We start from the raw sequence: 20,439 nt of genomic DNA, 5'->3' as shown, positions 1-20,439 counted from the left end.
CTCTGTCTCCTGCTTTCTGGTCAGTGCCACCATCTCCAACCCATATAACAAAGCTGGTCTCAATACCGTCCTGTAGATCTTCCCTTTCACTCTTGCTGATAACCGTCTGTTACAGATTACTCCCTGACACTCTTCTCCACCCATTCCACTCTACCTGCACTCTCTTTTTCACCTCTCTTCCACAACCCCCATTACTCTGTACTGTTGATCCCAAGTATTTACTGTAAACTCATCCACCTTCGCCAAATCTATTCACTGCATCCTCACGATTCCACTAACCTTCCTCTCATTCACAGACATGTATTCTGTCCTGTTCCTACTGACCTTCATTCCTTTCCTTTCTAGAGCATATCTCCACCTCTCAAGGGTCTCTTCAACCTGCTCCCTACTCTTTCTACAGATCACAATGTAATCAGCAAATATTATAGTCCAAGGGGACTGCTGTCTAATCTTGTCTGTCAACCTGTCCATCACCATTGCAAATAAGGGCTCAGAGCTGATTCCTGATATAATCCCATCAGCATGTTGAATGCATCCATCACTCCTACCGCAGACCTCACCACTGTCACACTTCCCTCGTACGTATCCTGTACAACTCTTACATACTTCTCTGCCACTCCCGACTTCCTCATACAATACATCTCCTCTCGAGGCACCCTGTCATATGTTTTCTCCAGGTCCACAAAACACAATACAACTCCTTCTGGCCTTCTCTATACTTCTCCATCAACACCCTCAGGCCAAACATTGCATATGTTGTGACCTTTCTTGGCATGAAACCATACTGCTGCTCACTGATCATCACCTTCCTTTGTAACCTAGCTTCCACTACTCTTTCCCATAACTACATGCTGTGGCTCATCGATTTTATCCCCCTGTAGTTAGTATAGCTCTGCACATCCCCCTTATTCTTAAAAATTGGTACCAGTACACTACTTCTCCACTTCTCACTTTCCAAGATTTAAACAATCTGGTTAAAAACTCCAGTGCCATCTCTCCTAAACACCTCCATGCTTCCACAGGTATGTCATCTGGACAATTCTTCATCCTCTTCATAGCTGTCCTTACTTCCTCCTTGCTAAACTGTTGCACTTTGTGATTCACTATCTCCATATCATCCAACTTTCTCTCTCTAACTCTTCATTCATCATCCTCTCAAAGTACTCTTTCCATCTGCTCAATACACTCTGCTCACTTGTGAGTATGTTTTTATCTTTATCCTTCATCACCCTAACCTGCTGCACATCTTTCCCAGCTCGGTCCCTCTGTCTAGCCAATTGGTGAAGTTCTTTTCTACCTCCTTAGTGTCCAACCTCTCATACAACTCATCATACGCCTTTTCTTTAGCCTTCGCCACCTCTCTCTTCACCTTGCGCCTTATCTCCTTGTACTTTTGTCTACTTACTGCATCTCTGACTATCCCACTTCTTCTTTGCCATCCTCTTCCTCTATATACTCTCCTGAACTTCACCATTCCACCACCAGGTTTCCTTTTCCTTGTTCATCTGTCCAGATGTCACGCCAAGCATCCTTTTTGCTGTCACCCTTAATACTTCTGATTTGGTTTCCCAGCTGTCTGAATACTCTTCATTGCCACCCAGTGCCTGTCTTACCTCCTCCCTGAACTCAGCCTTGCAGTTTCCCTTTTACAACTTCTACCATTTGATCCTTGGCTGTGCTCTCTCTCACTACCTCTTCTTGATCTCCAACATCATCTTACAGACCACCATACTATGCTCTCTAACTACACTTTCCTCTGCCACCACTTTGCAGTCTTTAATCTCCTTCAGATTGAATCTTCTGCATAGGATATAGTCTATCTGTGTGCATCTTCCTCCACTCTTGTAGGTCACCCTATGTTCGCCCCTCTTCTTGAAATATGTATTCACCACAGCCATGCCCGTCCTTTGTGCAAAACCCACTATCATCTGACTTTCTTCATTCCTCTCCTTGACACCATACCTACCCATCACCTCTTCGTCTCCTCTGTTCCCTTCACCAACATGTCCATTGAAATCCATCACATCATCCAACTCATTCCAGAAATCTTCTTTCTCATCCATCGCACACCCAATTTGTGGGGCATTTGCACTAACAGTATTCATCATAACACCTCCAATTGCCAGCTTCATGCTCATTACTCTGTCTGACACTCTTTTCACTTCCAAAACACTCTTGACATACTGTACCTTCAGAATAAGCCCTACTCTATTTCCCCTCCCATCCACACCATGATAAAACACTTCGAATCCACCTCCGTTCCACCTGGCCTTACTCCCCTTCCATTTAGTCTCTTCCACGCACAATATATCAACCTTACTTCTCTTTGTCGTATCGGTCATACTGCCAACATTCAAAGTTCCTACCCTCAGTTCCATTCTCTTAACCTTCCTCTTCTCCTTTTTCCTCTGGACACATCTCCAACCCCCCTTCTCCTCTTTTGGCCAACAGTAGCCCAGTTTCTGCCAGCGCCCTGTTGACTAACAGTACTGGTGGAGGTTGTTAACCTGGAACTCGACACAAATGCTGCAAGATAAAATAAATTTCATTACAACACAAGAAATGGTATACATAATAGATTCTTTTTCACTGTGTTTTAAAAATGATGTCTTCAAAGTGGTGGCCATCATTAGCAGTACACTCTTTGAGAAGATTTCTAAACTCTCGTATGATTCGTTCGGCCATTTCAAGGTTTTGAGGTCAGTGTGTGTATACCTTTGACTTGAGAGAGCCCCACGAGAAGTGAGATCAAGCATTTGTGAAGCCCACCCGACATAGCCGCATAGGGAGATCAGCTCATAGACGGAGAATTACTAGACGCCGCATGACCAGCAGCATCGTACATCAACGTTGCCGCCCTATTGCGAATGGCACTGCTGTGGAGTGAAGTAATGGAAAAAGATGCCCCACGCATGTGCTGCTGTACAAACCGCTGTACGTTCCAAACCAGATCCCAGGGGATTACATTACATGGGTAAGGTTGAACAATTGTTTTTGTTATATTTGGCCGTTAGAAAATCTCATTTTATAATCTTAACTTTAGCTTCACCAGGCTAAGCTAGCAAAGCTAAGCATTTATGTGTTCAAGTTAGCCTCCAAACAACGTTTTGGCTAAACGTATTTAGTCACTAACTATGTAGATTGTTGTTAGCTGTTAACATTTCTCAAACTTTGAAGGTTTCCAACAGAAATCCACCTCAGGAAGCAGTGGGAGGTAGCCCTTAGACGGGATTTTGAGAAAGCTGTCCTGTGATGTGTGCCGTGCTAGTTTGGTAACAGATGCTGTACCGGTATCATGATCAAAGCTACCTCTTGCTCACATTAAAAAACAAAGGAGGTTTGATGATTCCTTCTGAGGGTACAGTCAAGGTGGTCAAAATAGTTGAGCGTATTATCCTACAGTTGACATTAGGGGCAAGCTGTCAGTGTATCTTTGATCAATCAGTTTGTTCAGGCTGAGATTGGTTCAGATTATGTGTTTGTTTTTTTTGTCACGGGGCACATTGAGGAAACACAGTTTGAAATTGACAACCATCATTTTATGCTTATGTCTTTAGGTGTGTCTGTCTTCCACAAACTAAGGCTGCACCGTATTGCCAGACTGAATACTCTCAAATTACAGGATCTGAGTGAGCGAGAGGGAGTGTAAGTCTGTAAGAGATCAGTGAGGTAGGAGGGAGCAAGACTGTGGAGAGCTTTAATTGTTAAGAGCGGTATTTTGTATTGTATTTAGTAGTGAATAGGGAGCCAGTGAAGTTGAGATAGAATAGGTGTAATATGTTCAGTGGATTTAAAACAGGTTATTATCCTGGCAACAGAATTTTGAAGAAGTTGTAAGCGATGGATACATTTTTGTGGGATGCCAGATAGAATAGCATTACAGTGATCTATACGTGAAGTGACTCAAGCATTAACCAATACTTCAGTGCTGTGTTGCGTAAGAACAGGACGAAGTCTAGAAATGTTTCGGAGATTAAAGAAGGCAGTTTGAGAAATGTTACATATATGGGAGGAATTATTTAATAATAATTATTATTATTAATGTATAAATTGATATAAATAATTGCATTTAAAAGATTCGCCAAAATCTGTTGTATGTAAACGATACTGTTTTATATGTTATTGTTTTTTCATCAGAAAACCCAGTTTCCATGTCTACCTGTATTAGTTTAAATGGCACTTTTGCCACTCACTATGTGGCAATTGCGCTGACGTATCGTATTGACTGGGCAACACAATGAATGCAGTGTCTATCTATATATGTCTATGGATCCACATCCACTTCTTCCAGTTGGGGCTGCAAAAAGTTCTCTAGCATTTCATTGTAACATTCTGAATTGACGGTGACTGTTGCTCCCCTCCTCAAAAAAGTAAGGGCCTACAATGCCAGATTCTGCAGCATTGCACCAAAATGTAACACAGTCACTGTGCATGGGTCTCTGAAGTTCACGAGGGTTGGTTTCAGCCCAGTAGCGACCTTTATGCTTGTTTACGCAACCATTCAAATGGAAATGTGCCTTGTCACTATACATAATGATGGCATCTCGATGAATGTTTTGTAGAACTCTCTATGGCTCTTTGTCTCTCAGTGAGTTCCTGTACTACTATCATTTTGTATGGATGGAAATTACGGTCCTCATGCAAAATCCTCCTCAAAGATGTTTTGGAAATGCCTAAGGCAGAAGCAAGTTTGTGTGCTGAACGTCTAGGAGACTGCAAAATTGATGCCTTACAGCTTGGATGTTTTCAGGTATTCATATAGTCCAAGGAAGGCCTGGAGATTTTCTGTTCATTGTTGTACCCATCTGTCTAAATTTAGCCTCCCACTGAAGAATCGTTTTCCAATTTGGGATGTCACCATTAGGAGGAATGATAAAGTGCGTTCGGAGGGAGCGTTGCATAGTGAAGATGGATTCGTTATTCTTAAAGAATGTGGTGCACACCGAACCATGGCATGTTGCAGACTGAAAACTACAAGGGATTGCATATGAAAGGGCCTCTACCTCACGGAAAATGACCTTGCAAAATATGATACTTCATTTTGACTAACCTTGTATATATAAATCTTTTTTTAACAACTGCTTCAGGATAACTGCGCCTTGGAAATGATAATTCTTCATTTGTACCTGTGTCTGATTAAGTTAAAGCCATTTGCTCTGTACAACAAGCAAAAGGTCTTTTCCTCAGTCAATCCACATTTGTTTTGCTTTTTCCAAGTCTTGGATTTTAGATAACATGAGCAGGACCATTGAACTTTTTCTAGTTTTTTTGTTTTGTTTTTTCTTGCAATCTGTTGTATATGCGCTCATATTTCCCTTAACACCCGTTCTGTTCTGATCATACTAGCAGTATCGGGTTATTCTAGGAAGAGATTATAGTTTTCCAGTCAAAAGCAGCTGTGTACTTTTTAGGACTTTGAAAATGTTGATTATTACTTTAATTGACAACTGTACTTTTATTGTATATGTATAGCGGTGAGTTGTTAAAATGCATTACATAACAGACCAACATCTTTTTTGCATATAATTAATTGGCCCTGTGTAGAAGCATAGCCTATTTTGTAAAATATGCTCTTATTTATATATACTCAATATTAAAGTAAATGAAAGCAGTTAAATAATAAACATATTTTGTCATGATTTGGATGAGTTGTACCAGTATTAAAAACAAAAAAACTGTAGCTTTAACTATAGTATACTATGAGTATGCATAGTGACACAGTTCTTTTTACTTTTCTTTTAACCTGTCTCAATCAGAGTAAGTGTTACTAAAATATATGTGGACCATGACCTTGTCACAATTGATCAAACTGACTTCTCATTTATGTCCTTTCAGATTTATAGTTTTATGTAATAAATTTGGTTCATTGTGTTTTTAAGAATAAGGCATTACAATAATACATTGAACCACAGATATGATGAAGACTGTGCTTTTTCTTCATTTTTTACATATATTTATTCCCTTCATTTTCTCCAGCTGAATGATATACCCTGTACATATAATATACACACTGGATATCAAACTATTGATACCTGGTTGATTTTTTTGTCAGGACTATTCATTGACTTTCAAACTGTAAGACTGGCGGTCACAGGAGCCACCACAGCTGGCGACTGTCAAATAGTTGTGTAAATAAAGCCTAAGACTGAAAATCCCTAGAAGATTCATGTAATGTGATATGGTCATAAGTGGTCCTTATCAAATCTTAAATATTTAATAACATATTTGTTTTTTTTTTGTTTTTGTTCATCTCTTTTTCAGTCTTATTAATTGGATGGACTGTTCTTAATAGTAATTGATTTGGCTTTTAGTGAAATTAAAAATTTTAACAATCCTTGGTGGTTTCCTTTTTACCCTTATGACTTTATAAAATTGTTAGCTTTTTAATAATGTCTGATGCTTATGTAAATGTTGATGATGTGTATTTATGTTTTTTTGTTTGTTTTTTTTTTTAGTCCTGGCAAAAATTGCGAGCAAAGAAAGATCTAAATGCCATTCTACCAGTAAGAGCAACAATACAGAAAAGATAGCAATCTGATGGATGCTCTTCATATCAATGTGGGCGACAGGACAAAATACGTAAATGCTGGACCGCCGAATGGGTTCATCTTCTTTTCAGATGATGATGGCACATTTGCTGTCTTATTCAACCTATCGAAGTGCCAGTCTTGATTTTTTTGATGAAAACAATTGCAGATGCAGGTGGCCTACTTTCAAAGACAGAAAATACAAATGATGTAGTGATATGTGCTAATTAATCACTGTTACCAAAAGAAAGATGTTAAAAAAAAAAAATCTGCTACCGTATTAGAACATTCTTTTTATCACTTGGTAAAATATGTCGGCAGAAATCGGGCTGTAGTATACATTGGTACAGTCTGCTCTTTGTCAAATATGGTCTTCTGCACAGTGTAGTATGATATCTCGGCCCTCCAAGATGGTGGTCATCTTCAGCTTTATTTCTTATACTTGCACATTTTGTGATTGGCTATGTTATCTGGCCCATCTTCACAAAGATTATTTTCAATTAAGTCTTGTATTTAATATACAAGATTGTGTTCTAACCAACATGCTACTATTTATTTTTACATAAATAGTCATAAACTCGCTAAGCTTATTTATGAAATAGATAATCAATTATGGTTCTGGTGATGGTCCAGGTATTATAAGGAGCTGCTATTAAAATGATACAAGCATGTGGTCCAGATGCAAAACGAAAACGGGTCCTTACATGTAATTTGTTCAAAGTAAAGTTCTAGAATCTTCAGCATTTTGAAAAATACGTTTTGTTTTTTTTTTTGTTTCTCTGAGGTAGTCTGCTTTTCTGCAGCCTTTATCTCAAAATTTGTAAACCTCTTGTTTTATCACATGAAATTTATTTATGTTGTAATTTACTGTTGTTTGTTTTGTGGTGACTTTTCTTTTTATATGTTGTGTAAGTTTGATTAGAATTTATGCATTTTGAAATTAAACAATGGAAATAAACATGTTTGCATAATAGCAATTGCCTTTTAATTGATTGTACTGCTCATTTATATGATAAATATTTTAATAACCATTTTACTTTCGGGTTAAAACCAATTTTTTTTATTTCTGATTATCTGTTCACACAGTCTGTGTGTATGTATGTATGCATGTAATATATAATATATACACACACTATGGTGTATTCCATGTTTAAAAGATGATTATCCGCTTTTATTACTGGGTGATGTTTTACGTACAACATCAACAATACTGGTAAAAGTGACATTTGTTTTGTTTAGTCACCCAGAAGTACTGTGACAAATGAGTGCCAGGTGACTGTGATTGCTCAGTTGTTCCCTTAATTCTCAACACATAAAAGAGCTCTTGAGTGTGGTGTCTTGGTTATAGTCATTGGAGTTTACATTCATGTACAACTATATAACATGTTATTGGAGTATCGTGTATAGCTCTGGCCCCCACACTTCAAGAAAGACATAGCAGCACTTGAAGCTGTGCAAAGGAGAACATCCAAGTGCATCCCAGGACTTAAGGGCATTCCGTACTCTGACAGACTCGGAGAACTCATCCATCCCTCCATCCTCTTCCGCTTATCCGAGGTCGGGTCGCGGGGGTAACAGCTTGAGCAGAGAGGCCCAGACTTCCCTCTCCCCGACCACTTCTTCCAGCTCTTCCGGTAGAATCCCAAGGCGTTCCCAGGCCAGCCGGGAGACAGTCCCTCCAGCGTGTCCTGGGTCTTCCCCGGGGCCTCCTCCCGGTTGGACGTGCCCGGAACACCTCACCAGGGAGGCGTCCAGGAGGCATCCTGATCAGATGCCCGAGCCACCTCATCTGACTCCTAACGATGCGGAGCCCCTCCCGGATGACTGAGCTTCTCACCCTATCTTTAAGGGAAAGCCCAGACACCCTGCGGAGGAAACTCATTTCAGCCGCTTGGATCTCTCCCCCAACCCTGAGAGGGCACTCCACCCTTTTCCGGCTGAGGACCATGCTCTCGGATTTGGAGGTGCTGATTCTCATCCCAGCCGCTTCACACTCAGCTGCGAACCGATCCAGAGAGAACTGAAGATCACGGCCTGATGAAGCAAACGGGACAACATCATCTGCAAAAAGCAGTGACCCAATCCTGAGTCCACCAAACCGGACCCCTTCAACACCCTGGCTGCGCCTAGAAATTCTGTCCATAAAAGTTATGAACAGAATCGGTGACAAAGGGCAGCCCTGGCGGAGTCCAACTCTCACTGGAAACGGGCTCGACTTACTGCGGCAATGCGACCAAGCTCTGACACGGTTGTACAGAGACCGAACAGCTCTTATCAGGGGGTCCGGTACCCCATACTCCCGGAGCACCCCCCACAGGATTGCCCGAGGGACACGGTCGAATGCCTTTTCCAAGTCCACAAAACACATGTAGACCGGTCGGGCAAACTCCCATGCACCCTCCAGGACTCTGCTAAGGGTGAAGAGCTGGTCCACTGTTCGCGACCAGGGCGAAAACCACACTGTTCCTCCTGAATCCGAGGTTGACTATCCGACGGACCCTCCTCTCCAGAACCCCCGAATAGACTTTTCCAGGGAGGCTGAGGAGTGTGATCCCTCTATAGTTGGAACACACCCTCCGGTCCCCTTTTAAAGAGGGGACCACCACCCCGGTCTGCCAATCCAGAGGCACTGTCCCGATGTCCATGCGATGTTGCAGAGGCGTGTCAACCAAGACAGTCCTACAACATCCAGAGCCTTAAGGAACTCGGGGTATCTCATCCACCCCGGGGCCCTGCCACCAAGGAGTTTTTTGACCACCTCGGTGACTTCAGTCCCAGAGATGGGAGAGCCCACCTCAGAGTCCCCAGGCTCTGCTTCCTCGTGGAAGGCATGTTAGTGGGATTGAGGAGGTCTTGAGTACTCCTCCCACCGACCCACAGCGTCGAAGTGAGGTCAGCAGCGCACCATCCCCACCATATACGGTGTTGACACTGCACTGCTTTCCCTCCTGAGGCGCGGACGGTGGACCAGAATCTCCTCGAAGCCGTCCAAAGTGTTCTCCATGGCCTCTCCAAACTCCTCCCATGCCCGAGTTTTGCCTCAGCAACAACGAAGCAGCGTTCGCTTGGCCTGCGGTACCTATCAGCTGCCTCCAGAGACCCACAGGACAAAAAGTCCTATAGGACTCCTTCTTCAGCTTGACGGCATCCCTCACGCGGTGTCCACCAGCGGGTTCGGGATTGCCGCCACGACAGGCACCGACCACCTTGCGGCCACAGCTCCGGTCAGCCGCCTCAACAATAGAGGCACGGAACATGGCCCATTGGACTCAATGTCCCCACCTCCCTCGGGGCGTGGTTGAAGTTCTGCGGAGGTGGGAGTTGAAGCTACTTCTGACAGGGGACTCTGCCAGCCGTTCCCAGCAGACCCTCACAACACGTTTGGGCCTACCAGGTCTGACGGCATCTTCCCCACCATCGAAGCCAACTCACCACCAGGTGGTGATCAGTTGACAGCTCCGCCCCTCTCTTCACCCGAGTGTCCAAGACATATGGCGCAAGTCCGGCGACACGACCACAAAGTCGATCATCGACCTGAGGCCTAGGGTGTCCTGGTGCCAAGTGCACATATGAACACCCTTATGCTTGAACATGGTGTTCGTTATGGACAATCCGTGGCGAGCACAGAAGTCCAATAACAAAACACGCTCGGGTTCAGATCGGGGCCATTCCTCCCAATCACGCCCTTCCAGGTCTCACTGTCATTGCCCACGTGAGCATTGAAGTCTCCCAGCAAAGCGAGGGAATCCCAGAAGGTATGCCCTCTAGCAACCCTCCAGAGACTCCAAAAGGGTGGATACTCCAAACTGCTGTTGGCATACGCACAAACAACAGTCAGGACCCTTCCCCACCCGAAGGCGGAGGGAGGCCACCCTCTCGTCCACCGGGGTAAACCCCAATGCACAGGCTCCGAGTCAGGGGGAAATAAGTATGCCCACACCTGCTCGGCCTCTCACGGGGCAACTCCAAAGTGGTAGAGAGTCCAGCCCCTCTCAAGAAGATTGGTTCCAGAGTCCAAGCTGTGCGTCGAGGTGAGTCCAACTATATCTAGCGGAACCTCTCGACCTCGCGCACTAGCTCAGGCTCCTTCCCCTTCAGAGAGGTGACATTCCACGTCCCAAGACCCAGTTTCTGTAGCCGAGGATCAGACCGCCAAGGTCCCCGCCTTCGGCCACCACCCAACTCACACTGCACCCAACCTCCTTGGCCCCTCCCATAGGTGGTGAGCCCATGGGGAGGAGGACCCACGTTACCTCTTCGGGCTGTGCCCGGCCACCAGGCGCTCGCCATCGAGCCCCACCTCCAGGCCTGGCTCCAGAGGGGCCCCTGTGACCCGTCGGGCAAGGGAAAACGTCGTCCAAGGTTTTTATTCTTCATTAGAGGTTTATTGAACCGCTCTTTGTCTCATCCCTCACCTAGGACCAGTTTGCCTTGGGTGGCCCTACCAGGGGCATAAAGCCCCGGACAACATAGCTCCTAGGATCATTGGGACATGCAAACCCCTCCACCACGATAAGGTGACGGTTCAAGGAGGAGATTAATGGGAGAAGTCTGAGGAGGAGAACTGAGCCTCTTTAGTCTCCTGTAGAGTAGACTGTGTCGGGATCTGATCCATGTTTTCAAAATTCTCAGAGACATTGATGAAGTAGATCCAGCAGAATGCTTTCAACTTAACGTTGAGTGATGTACATCGGGATGCTAGTGGAAGTTAAGGAGAAGTGCATTTGGGACTGAAGCTAGGAAGCACTTCTTCACTCATATAGTTGAGGGACTCTGGAACAAACTACAGGGACATAGAGTTGAAGCAGAAACCTTGATAACCTTAAAGAAGTATTAGAATAGATTAGCAAAACAAATAGCTACAGTGCTACAGTACAGTTGCTAAAGAAATGCAGTTATTGGACTGAATGGTCTCTGGTTGTTAGTTACATTTTTTATATTCTTAATGTGTTTACAAATTTTTCCAGCTTAAACTATCTTAATTTTCTAATATTTTTAAGTATGGAGGATACTGAGAAATTAATCCATGCCTTTATTTTTAGTAGGACTGACTACTGCATTGAGTTAATTCACTGGCTGTTCAAATCGTTCTTTATGCAGCTTATAGTTAATTTAAAAAGCTACTGCAAGAAGTATTACAAAAGCCAGGAACTTTGAACACGTAACTCCAGTTCTCAAGTCCTTGCACTGGCTCCCTGTTAGGTTCAGGGCTGATTTCAAAATGCTCCTTTTAACTTACAAAGCCTTAAATGGCCAAGGGCCTGATTATGTATCTCAGTGTATCATTACTTATAAACCTGAGTGCACATTAAAAATTTAAGATGCTGGTCTACTTAAGTTTCCAAAGATTAATAAAATAACAGAGGGAGGTCAAGGTTTTAGTTACAGGGCCCTGAAGCTGTGGGATGGCCTGCCTGCTACTATAAGAGATGTCCCTTCAGTCTCAGCTTTTAAATCAGGCTGAAGACTCAGACTTTAGTCCAGCATACCCTGCCTAGAGCTGCTGATTATCTGTGCATATGACATCTCTGTTTGAATCATTTGTAACAAAATATAAGTAATAAAATATTTATAAATCTTGTCACTAACCCTCCTCTATTCTGTTTTTCTTCTTGGTATTGTGATGTGGCATTTAGTGTTGTTGTGCTCCTGCCCATTATAAACTCATCTAAGATACTGGGAGTTTTGGAATCCTCAGATGTAATGACTCTGGTGTCAGACTGGCTGGCCCAGCACAGACTCTACTATAGGATGTCCAGGAGGGGGTAGTCAGCTGCTTGTCTGAGGTCTCCAGGACTCTGTGTCTGTTAGAACTGTCTGTGAACCCCTGTGACATGGTGTGCCACGAAATAATGGCATAATGGTGGTGTGCAGTTTTTAAAGTAAGTGCAACTCGGATTCATGAGTGTAGGTGTGTGTGTGTGTGAAGGAAAGACATTTAGACACAGAGTGCTTAATGGGAGAATGGCATAATTAATTATTAACATGCCAGTGGGAGATCTGAACAGCCGTCCCTGCTTGGCAGCTCTGTGGCTGGAGTAGCGTAGCTCCTACACCAAGCATACAAAGGTCTGAGTCCATGAAGAAGGGGACAGTTAAAAACAAAAGATGAAGAGAAAAACAATCGGTAGAGTGACGCAACGTGTATGAAAGGCAGAGTGGAGTGGTTGAGTGAAAATCTGCCCAGGGATCTTTATGGCCACAGAAAGTGAAGACTTTGGTTTTAGATTTTATCTGACGGATGGCACCATTTTTTACAGCACAGTGTTCCCGTCACTGCACCGGGGCATTGAGATCCACAAAAAGACCATGGGGTAGGTGCCCCCTGCTGGCCTCACCAACATCACTTCCAGTAGCAGCCCAAGCTTTTCCTAGATGGTCTACCATACAAGTACTAGCTGGTCCCAAACATGCATGTGGTATGGCTGCTGGCAAGTTTTTTCCTCTGTGTTTAAACAAATCTGTATCTTTAGTTAGTTACTAATTTGTAACGTTTGTATTTGTATATCTGCCTATGAATTTGCCACAGTGCTTTGCATCTACGCTCAGTAAACAGCAGTATACTAAAATAAACTCAATTGAATTAATGATAATTCCTGATCTTAACAGAGTCACCTCAGTTAATAAAATCTACTAAATTGCTAATGAGGAAGTTTGTTATATTTAAGAAACACGTAGTTTCATAAGGGGCAGGCAGTCTGCAGTTAAGTTCATCAGTTATATTATTTCACGCGTCCCATCCTTGAACTTGTTTTTAGCTGCTCTGGCTCTGGTTTAGGTTTCACTTAACAGGCATGCCGTCCAGCAGCTTCTGAGTCTGCAGGGGCCTGACACACCACATCAAACTGCAATGCCACGGATTAATGGGAGAAGTCTGAGGAGCATTCACTCCGGCTGCACTAGTGCTAGGGTAGGGAGCAAGTCAAGTGGGAAGGGATGGAAATTTGTACCACAATGGGCTTGGAAAATGTATGAATAAACTGACATAGGTGGAGATTATTGGTCAACTGCTGGTGGGGTGTCATCTCATACCTCTTAGAGTACTCCCTTCCATGTGGAACCCCAGCTGGTGGGTGTTCTCAACTCATTGTCTCCCTCCACCTCTGCTTTGTATACCATTGTTGTTTTGGATCTGTAAATCTAAAATCTGCTTGGTGACATTTAAAGACAGAAAACTTTTGATCTTTCTGAGGCTCATCCCAGATGTAGAATGTCCACTTCAAACATGCAGAGTAATCAAAGTGGCCAAAATATTAAATTGTAAACAGCAAGGCTTCAATATGAGTCCTGACCACCGACCCACAGAGTGACCCTGAGTGAATTAAGTCATCTGTCAATGTTGTAGAAATATGAAAAGAACTGCTAAGTGCCTGAATTTAGGGGGGTCGGTGTTGATATTTCTTATAATAGTTATTGAGCTTCTTTAAAAAGCTACATTTCCCCCATTAAACAAATTATGTTTCTATCTATCTATCTATCTATCTATCTATCTATCTATCTATCTATCTATCTATCTATCTATCATATAGTGCCATTCATATCTATCTATCTATCTATCTATCTATCTATCTATCTATCTATCTATCTATCTATCTATCTATCTATCTATTATATAGTGCCTTTCATCTATCTATCTATCTATCTATCTATCTATCTATCTATCTATCTATCTATCTATCTATCATAAAGTGCCCTTCATATCTATCTATCTATCTATCTATCTATCTATCTATCTATCTATCTATCTATCTGTCTGTCTGTCTGTCTGTCTGTCTGTCTCTGTCTTTCTCTCTCTCTATTATATAGTGCCTTTCATATCTATCTATCTATCTATCTATCTATCTATCTATCTATCTATCTATCATATAGTGCCATTCATATCTATCTATCTATCTATCTATCTATCTATCTATCTATCTATCTATCTATCTATCTATCTATCATAAAGTGCCCTTCATATCTATCTATCTATCATATAGTGCCATTCATATCTATCTATCTATCTATCTATCTATCTATCTATCTATCTATCTATCTGTCTGTCTGTCTGTCTGTCATATAGTGCCTTTCATATCTATCTATCTATCTATCTATCATATAGTGCCATTCATATCTATCTATCTATCTATCTATCTATCTATCTATCTATCTATCTATCTATCTATCTATCATATAGTGCCATTCATATCTATCTATCTATCTATCTTTTAAAACATTTGGTTCTAGTCCACAGCACTGATTGTTTTGCTGCCACCACTGTTGCACAGTATGGCCCCAATTCACTAATCCTATCATTTCTGCTGTATGAAAATGGAAAGAACTGCACGGTAACATACTGTATCTTGGAATGAAATTCAAAGTGGAAAGTTCAGATTCTAAACAACAAGATTCATGGCTCGGTTCCCTTCAATGGCCCTTAAGGTGACCCTGAGTGAGTCAGTAATCCTGTTAATGCTTTGACTGTAAAAATAAAATAAGAAGTGTCCGGTATGTGCAACAGACCTTGGAGTGAGGGGTCATTATGAAAAGGCATCATAACAATACAGATGGCTCAGTCTCCACTACTGAGCTATAACACGGCTATAAGTGAGTCAGTTTACCTGACAACGTTCTGGCTGTTGAACAATGGAAAGAAATGCATTGTGCCTGTAGGACACCTTGGAATGAAGGGCTGAGGGGGCTTGTTGCTGAAAGTTGTTAAAACATTTCTTGAGCTTCTGAAAACGTTAAACTTTTTCTCCAGCTTACCTTATTTGTTTTTTCTGTCTTCCTGGCCATCTGACCTTATCACTGGACTCATCTTTAGAGATTTAACAGTATAATATTGCATTATAAAGATGTTATTTTCTACTAATTAATATCTATTTTATAAGATCCTATAGATTTATTGATTACTTTCTTGTAAACATAGTATAGAGAAAGTTTAGCAATTTAAAAAAAAATCCGACATCGAGATTTTGATGAATCTTGACGTTTTAAACCTTCCTGAGTGTGAAAATCCCAGTTCTGAAATGTTGTCTGTCTGTGTTTAAACACGATAACTCGAGGAAAATGCTTTGACGTAGGTCAATGAGAATTTGTATTCCTGCTTTATATCAAAAATAAGTAGATATGAAATTTGAGAAAAATCACAAAACCGGAAGTGGTACTGGAATACTTTAGGGAAGTTTCAAGTAAACTATGGTTATAATTACAGATAGATGATTCAAATTTTGTAAAGATGTACAGTACCTGTACAATAGCAGCCTTCCGAAAGGGGCGGGGCTGGAGCGGCAGACCGCGCTGAGGTGTGCTTTGCGCGCTCAAACTCACCGTGTCACGTGTGTTGCTCACTTGTCTTCACACCTTATCCTGGGCATCACGGCTTACAGTGTGAAAGACATGGAAAAGACATTCCTTTAACTGTGAAACTGCAAGTGGTAAGGTCTAGGTAAAGTGCTTTATTCAAAATTATTTAATGTTGGGCAAAGTCCTATTTGGGATAAACTCATTCTGTCAAGTTCCATTTAGTTCGGTGTAGTTTGAACAAAAACGGAGGCCAGCCAGAAACGCTTAAAATGCTTTTCCCTTAAAATAACTGCAATTAGGTGTTTGTGTTACGAAAATGCACTTTTCAAAGGGGTTTTCAGGAAGCCTGCACGCCTCTAATTTTTAGCGATTACACCACTGAATTATAAGACAACAATATGAATGTCTCTGCTTTAAAGGCTTCTGCTTTTGTGATTGTCATACGACTCATACGCAAAAAGAAGTTCGCCTGAAATGCTTTAGATTTGTTGGACGTTCTTTGGATTATATATAAAAGACGAAAAGATCCAACATTTACTTGACGTTCAACATTCGTTTATTCTTCGGACTTTTGAGTCTTCACACCTCCGAAACAAAAATAGCAATGCAATTAAAACCAGCTATGGAGTAATTCACATTTTTCCCACAATGTGTTCACAAGCTCTCATTTTTTTCCAGAAATGTCTTTTTTAAATCAAAAATAACTCTCAAAACGCAATACATGTCCGAAATCGATCAGAAATCATTGCAGAATACTCCTAAAATCGGCACCAATGTATAGAAGTCTACTTGTGAATTTTGTGACAGCCTTTACATTTTGTGTGAACAATACTGATTATTTTTTATACTTTTTAAAAATAAAGCATAACGTACACCGAAGTAAATTAACATGCGTAAAAGATAAAACTAGACATCCATCCATTATCCAGTCCGCTATATCCTAACTACAGAGTCACGGGGGGCTGCTGGAGCCAATCCCAGCTAACAAGCCCACCGCAGGGCACACACACCTTCACACCAAGCACAATTTAGGATCGCCAATGCACCTAACCTGCATGTCTTTGGACTGTGGGAGGAAACCCACGCAGACACGGGGAGAACATGCAAACTCCACGCAGGGAGGACCTGGGAAGCGAACCCAGGTCTCCTAACTGCGAGGCAGCAGCGCTACCACTGCGCCACCTAAAGCATAAATCAATCCAAAATTGCTTTTTTTTTTTAAATTGACGGCTTGTAATACTGTCATGTTATCATTTGGTCTTTTATTTTGAAATGCATGCGTTCTGTTTGACAAGCGAGGCTGTAGAGCCAGGCTGCAGAGATCGGGGGTCTTTTGTAAATCATTTGTTGGCAAAGTATAATTTGTGAAATGCACATTAGACATTGACCTTCAAAAAAATTGCATTGATGTCTGCTTTATCTTTAGACTTTACATTTGTGAGAATTATACGTTATTTTAAATGAAATATATAAAAACAAGCAGCAGTGTTCACAAAAAAATGTAAAGGCTGTCACAAAATTCACAAGTGGTATTATATACATTGTTACCGCGTTTTTGTGTATTTTGCACCCATTTCGGGCCGATTTCGGATTTTTATTGCGTTTAGATAGCTGTTTTTGATTTTAACAAAAAATAGGGACATTTCTGGAAAAAGAAAGGAACGCTTCGGGAGAAACTCTGGCAAAATGCGAATTTTAATTACATTGCTATTTTCGTTACGGTGATGCGAAACTTCAAAGTCTGAATGTCAAACGAATGTCAAGCTAACTTTACCACGGTTACTTACCTTGGCAATGTCAATGTCAACTTTATTTATATAGCACATTTAAAACAACATAGGAATGCTGTGGCCAAAGTGCTTTACAATAAAAGACGGAAAAAACATACAATTAACATAAAAAACATAAATAGAAGTAAAATAAATTAAACATAAATAAAATAAATAATAAATAGAAGTAATGTTACATAATCACAATGAGGAAATCATCAGTACTACTGAAGGTCACGGAATGCAAGTGAATAGAAATGAGTCTTTAACCTCGTCTTGAACAGTTCAATTGTAGACGACTCCTTTATGTGAAGAGGTAAAGAGTTCCACAGGTGAGGGGCAGCAGCTGTAAAAGCCCTGTCTGTGCCCCTTAGATTTACACTTGGTACGAGGGACAACAAGAGACAACCGACCAGAAAATCTAAGCACTCTGGGTGGCTCGTGTAAAACACACAATTCTGATAAATAGGCAGGAGAAAGCCCATGTAAATATTTAAAAACTAGCAACAAAATTTTAAAATCAATTCGAAAACTGACAGGCAGCCAGTGTAAGGAAGCTAATATTGGAGAAACAGAATCAGACTTTCTTGCCCCAACTAGAAAGAGAGCGGCAGCATTCTGGACCAACTGATTTGCTAATCCCAGAATACAGCGAGTTGCAGTAAATATCCTTCAGTTACCTTCAGTTAATATCAGATACTTTAAAACTTGTGCTTAAATAATTTGCTCATGGGAAATATTAACTTTTTCTTAAGTCATTTTACAGAAAGGTGACCCCACTTTTTCTCAAATATTGCTGTTGGGTACTTTAGACACCCCTGGTAGAAGTACTGTCATTTGTACAAACTGCAGTGAAATTCTTTTTTACTTGTTTCTTTATCAACATGTAAACACATAGTATGAAGATGAGCCCATGACGCTGGAGCTTTGAGACAGCAACCACGCTAACCACTGCGCCGCCATACGTCGCTATTCTAACTCCCCTGAGGGTGGTAATAGAAATTCCAATACACTGGTTACATACGTCCAATGAAACCTGAGCTCGTTGTTGTAATGGGATCATTAAACATCGTTATCTTGGGGAAACATCGGGTCCGAAAGCCCCAGGGCGATAAGACCCAGTGACTGCCGTGCGCCAGCATTTCACGGAGTCACAAAAAACTAAACGCAACTTGATTTCTATTTAAAGGCTCTCCTGAGTCAGGATTTCTGCTCCCTTAGGAATGACACGGACACGGAGCTACTCTCTGGAGGATTAAACTGGACTTAAATTTTGTTAAAAAATAAATAAGAGGAATACGTGTGATGCACAATGGAGTCTTGCTTTCGTGAAGAATGCGACAAGATCGATCCCGAGATTTCCTTCTCGATCGAAGATGCGTCAGGTCCTGCTGGATCGATGGAAACTGAAGAGGTGGCCGAGTTGGCGAACAGGTAAGAGATCCGAAAGAGTGATCACAGAAATAATTTATATGTCTGTCAATCTATTTAAAGTTGGCTATTGTGTTCATGTGATTAGATATAAATATGAGCATTTCAAGTAACTAATAACTTTGGATCACATGTCACAGAAGTGATATGTGAGGATGGATAGTAGCGTCTGGGGCTTGTCTCTATTTAAAGCTGTAAACTACTCTTTTGCCATTTGTCACACACGCTAAGAGAAGCAGTGCAGATGTCACGCATTCTGATTCCGTTTGAGTTTCTTCATATTTGGTGAAGAGAGTCAAGCGCTGATTTGAATCGTTTTGGTCTGTGTCAAAAGTGTCCTGTTCGTGTAGAGGCTGGGGTTCTTTGCAGTGCCGTTTTTTTAGTTTAATGCGAAACAATCCCACCGAGCCTAGCGCTAATGTGCAGAGCCAAAAGCAAATTGACACCACAGCTCAGCACGTGTGCTCGGAGAGGAGCAGGCTTCTTTCCATTAACTTTCATCGGATTTGCCTGCAGCAGGTCAGATTATAAAGGAAATCTATTCCCGTTGGACAAACCTGACCATTTTTTATGCCTAAAGTGAATCGAGTGTAAAAGAACGGAAGCGCACACCCCAAGTTGATACTTCGTTTACAGTCATGTATTTACTGATTGATTTGTGTTACGTTAGCCTCCTGAATTTTCCAGCTAGCAAATCTCTTGTCTCCTCCCTCTGTTTTCTGAAAGTGTTTATAAGTCTGCAGAATTAAAGGCATAAAATTCTTTTAAATGTGAACAATTATTTTTATGGACATTAACACAAAAATATAGATGGTTCCATAATTACATATTTAAGTAAAAAAAAAGAAAGAAAAGAAATGTAATTAAAATTGAACTAATTACATAATTTATGTAAATAATGTTCCAAATCAATTTAACATGAACATTTTCTATCCAATTTAATATTTTTAAACATATATGTACATAAAATAACAATACATATTCATTGATTAACATGTAACTTCTCTAGTTTATGTCACTTTTTAAATGTTTTTGATCCAAAACTTAACTTGTTGGTGTGGTGTACCACACAATCACCCAGCTCCATCACGCTGACATCCCAACGTCCTTGGTACCTTCTTTTCATGTCCTTGATATCCTGATGGAATCTTTTATGCTGTTCCTCACTCATCCCTGCAAGATTTAAGGGAAAAATTCCAAATGTGATTCCAAAATGTGACCTTTAAGCCTCATGTTGCAACCCAATTTCTTAAACTTAACTAATACATTTTTAACAATTTCTTTATAATTTGGGTATTTATTGTTACCTAAAAGCTTACAAACTACTTCTTTGAATGTTGTTGCTGATGTAGCTGAAGTCAAATAAACATGGACGCTCCGGTGCAGGACCCTACCATTGCTGAACAATATGCTGTAGTGAGATC

The 20,439-nt window shown here is 41.3% G+C and overlaps 2 protein-coding genes across 3 annotated transcripts in view; both read left to right on the top strand.

The window, feature by feature from the left end:
- Nucleotides 1-7,207, top strand: part of tent2 (terminal nucleotidyltransferase 2) — a 65,455-nt gene extending 58,248 nt beyond the window's left edge. For both annotated transcript variants that reach the window (XM_039758376.1, XM_039758378.1), the window contains exon 15: nucleotides 6,456-7,207. In XM_039758376.1, coding sequence (XP_039614310.1) covers nucleotides 6,456-6,530 — 75 coding nt within the window. In that variant the 3' untranslated portion in view covers nucleotides 6,531-7,207. The remainder of the gene's footprint in view (nucleotides 1-6,455) is intronic.
- An 11,556-nt stretch (nucleotides 7,208-18,763) lies between these two features.
- The window catches only part of cmya5 (cardiomyopathy associated 5), a 75,122-nt gene continuing 73,446 nt past the window's right edge, over nucleotides 18,764-20,439 (top strand). The window contains exon 1 of the mRNA XM_039758375.1: nucleotides 18,764-19,018. Coding sequence (XP_039614309.1) covers nucleotides 18,897-19,018 — 122 coding nt within the window. The 5' untranslated portion in view covers nucleotides 18,764-18,896. The remainder of the gene's footprint in view (nucleotides 19,019-20,439) is intronic.

Source organism: Polypterus senegalus, chromosome 7 (genome assembly GCF_016835505.1).
Source record: "Polypterus senegalus isolate Bchr_013 chromosome 7, ASM1683550v1, whole genome shotgun sequence".
NCBI lineage: Eukaryota > Metazoa > Chordata > Cladistia > Polypteriformes > Polypteridae > Polypterus > Polypterus senegalus.
Note: the sequence above shows the minus strand (reverse complement) of the source record. Positions and strands in the feature narration are given on the sequence as shown.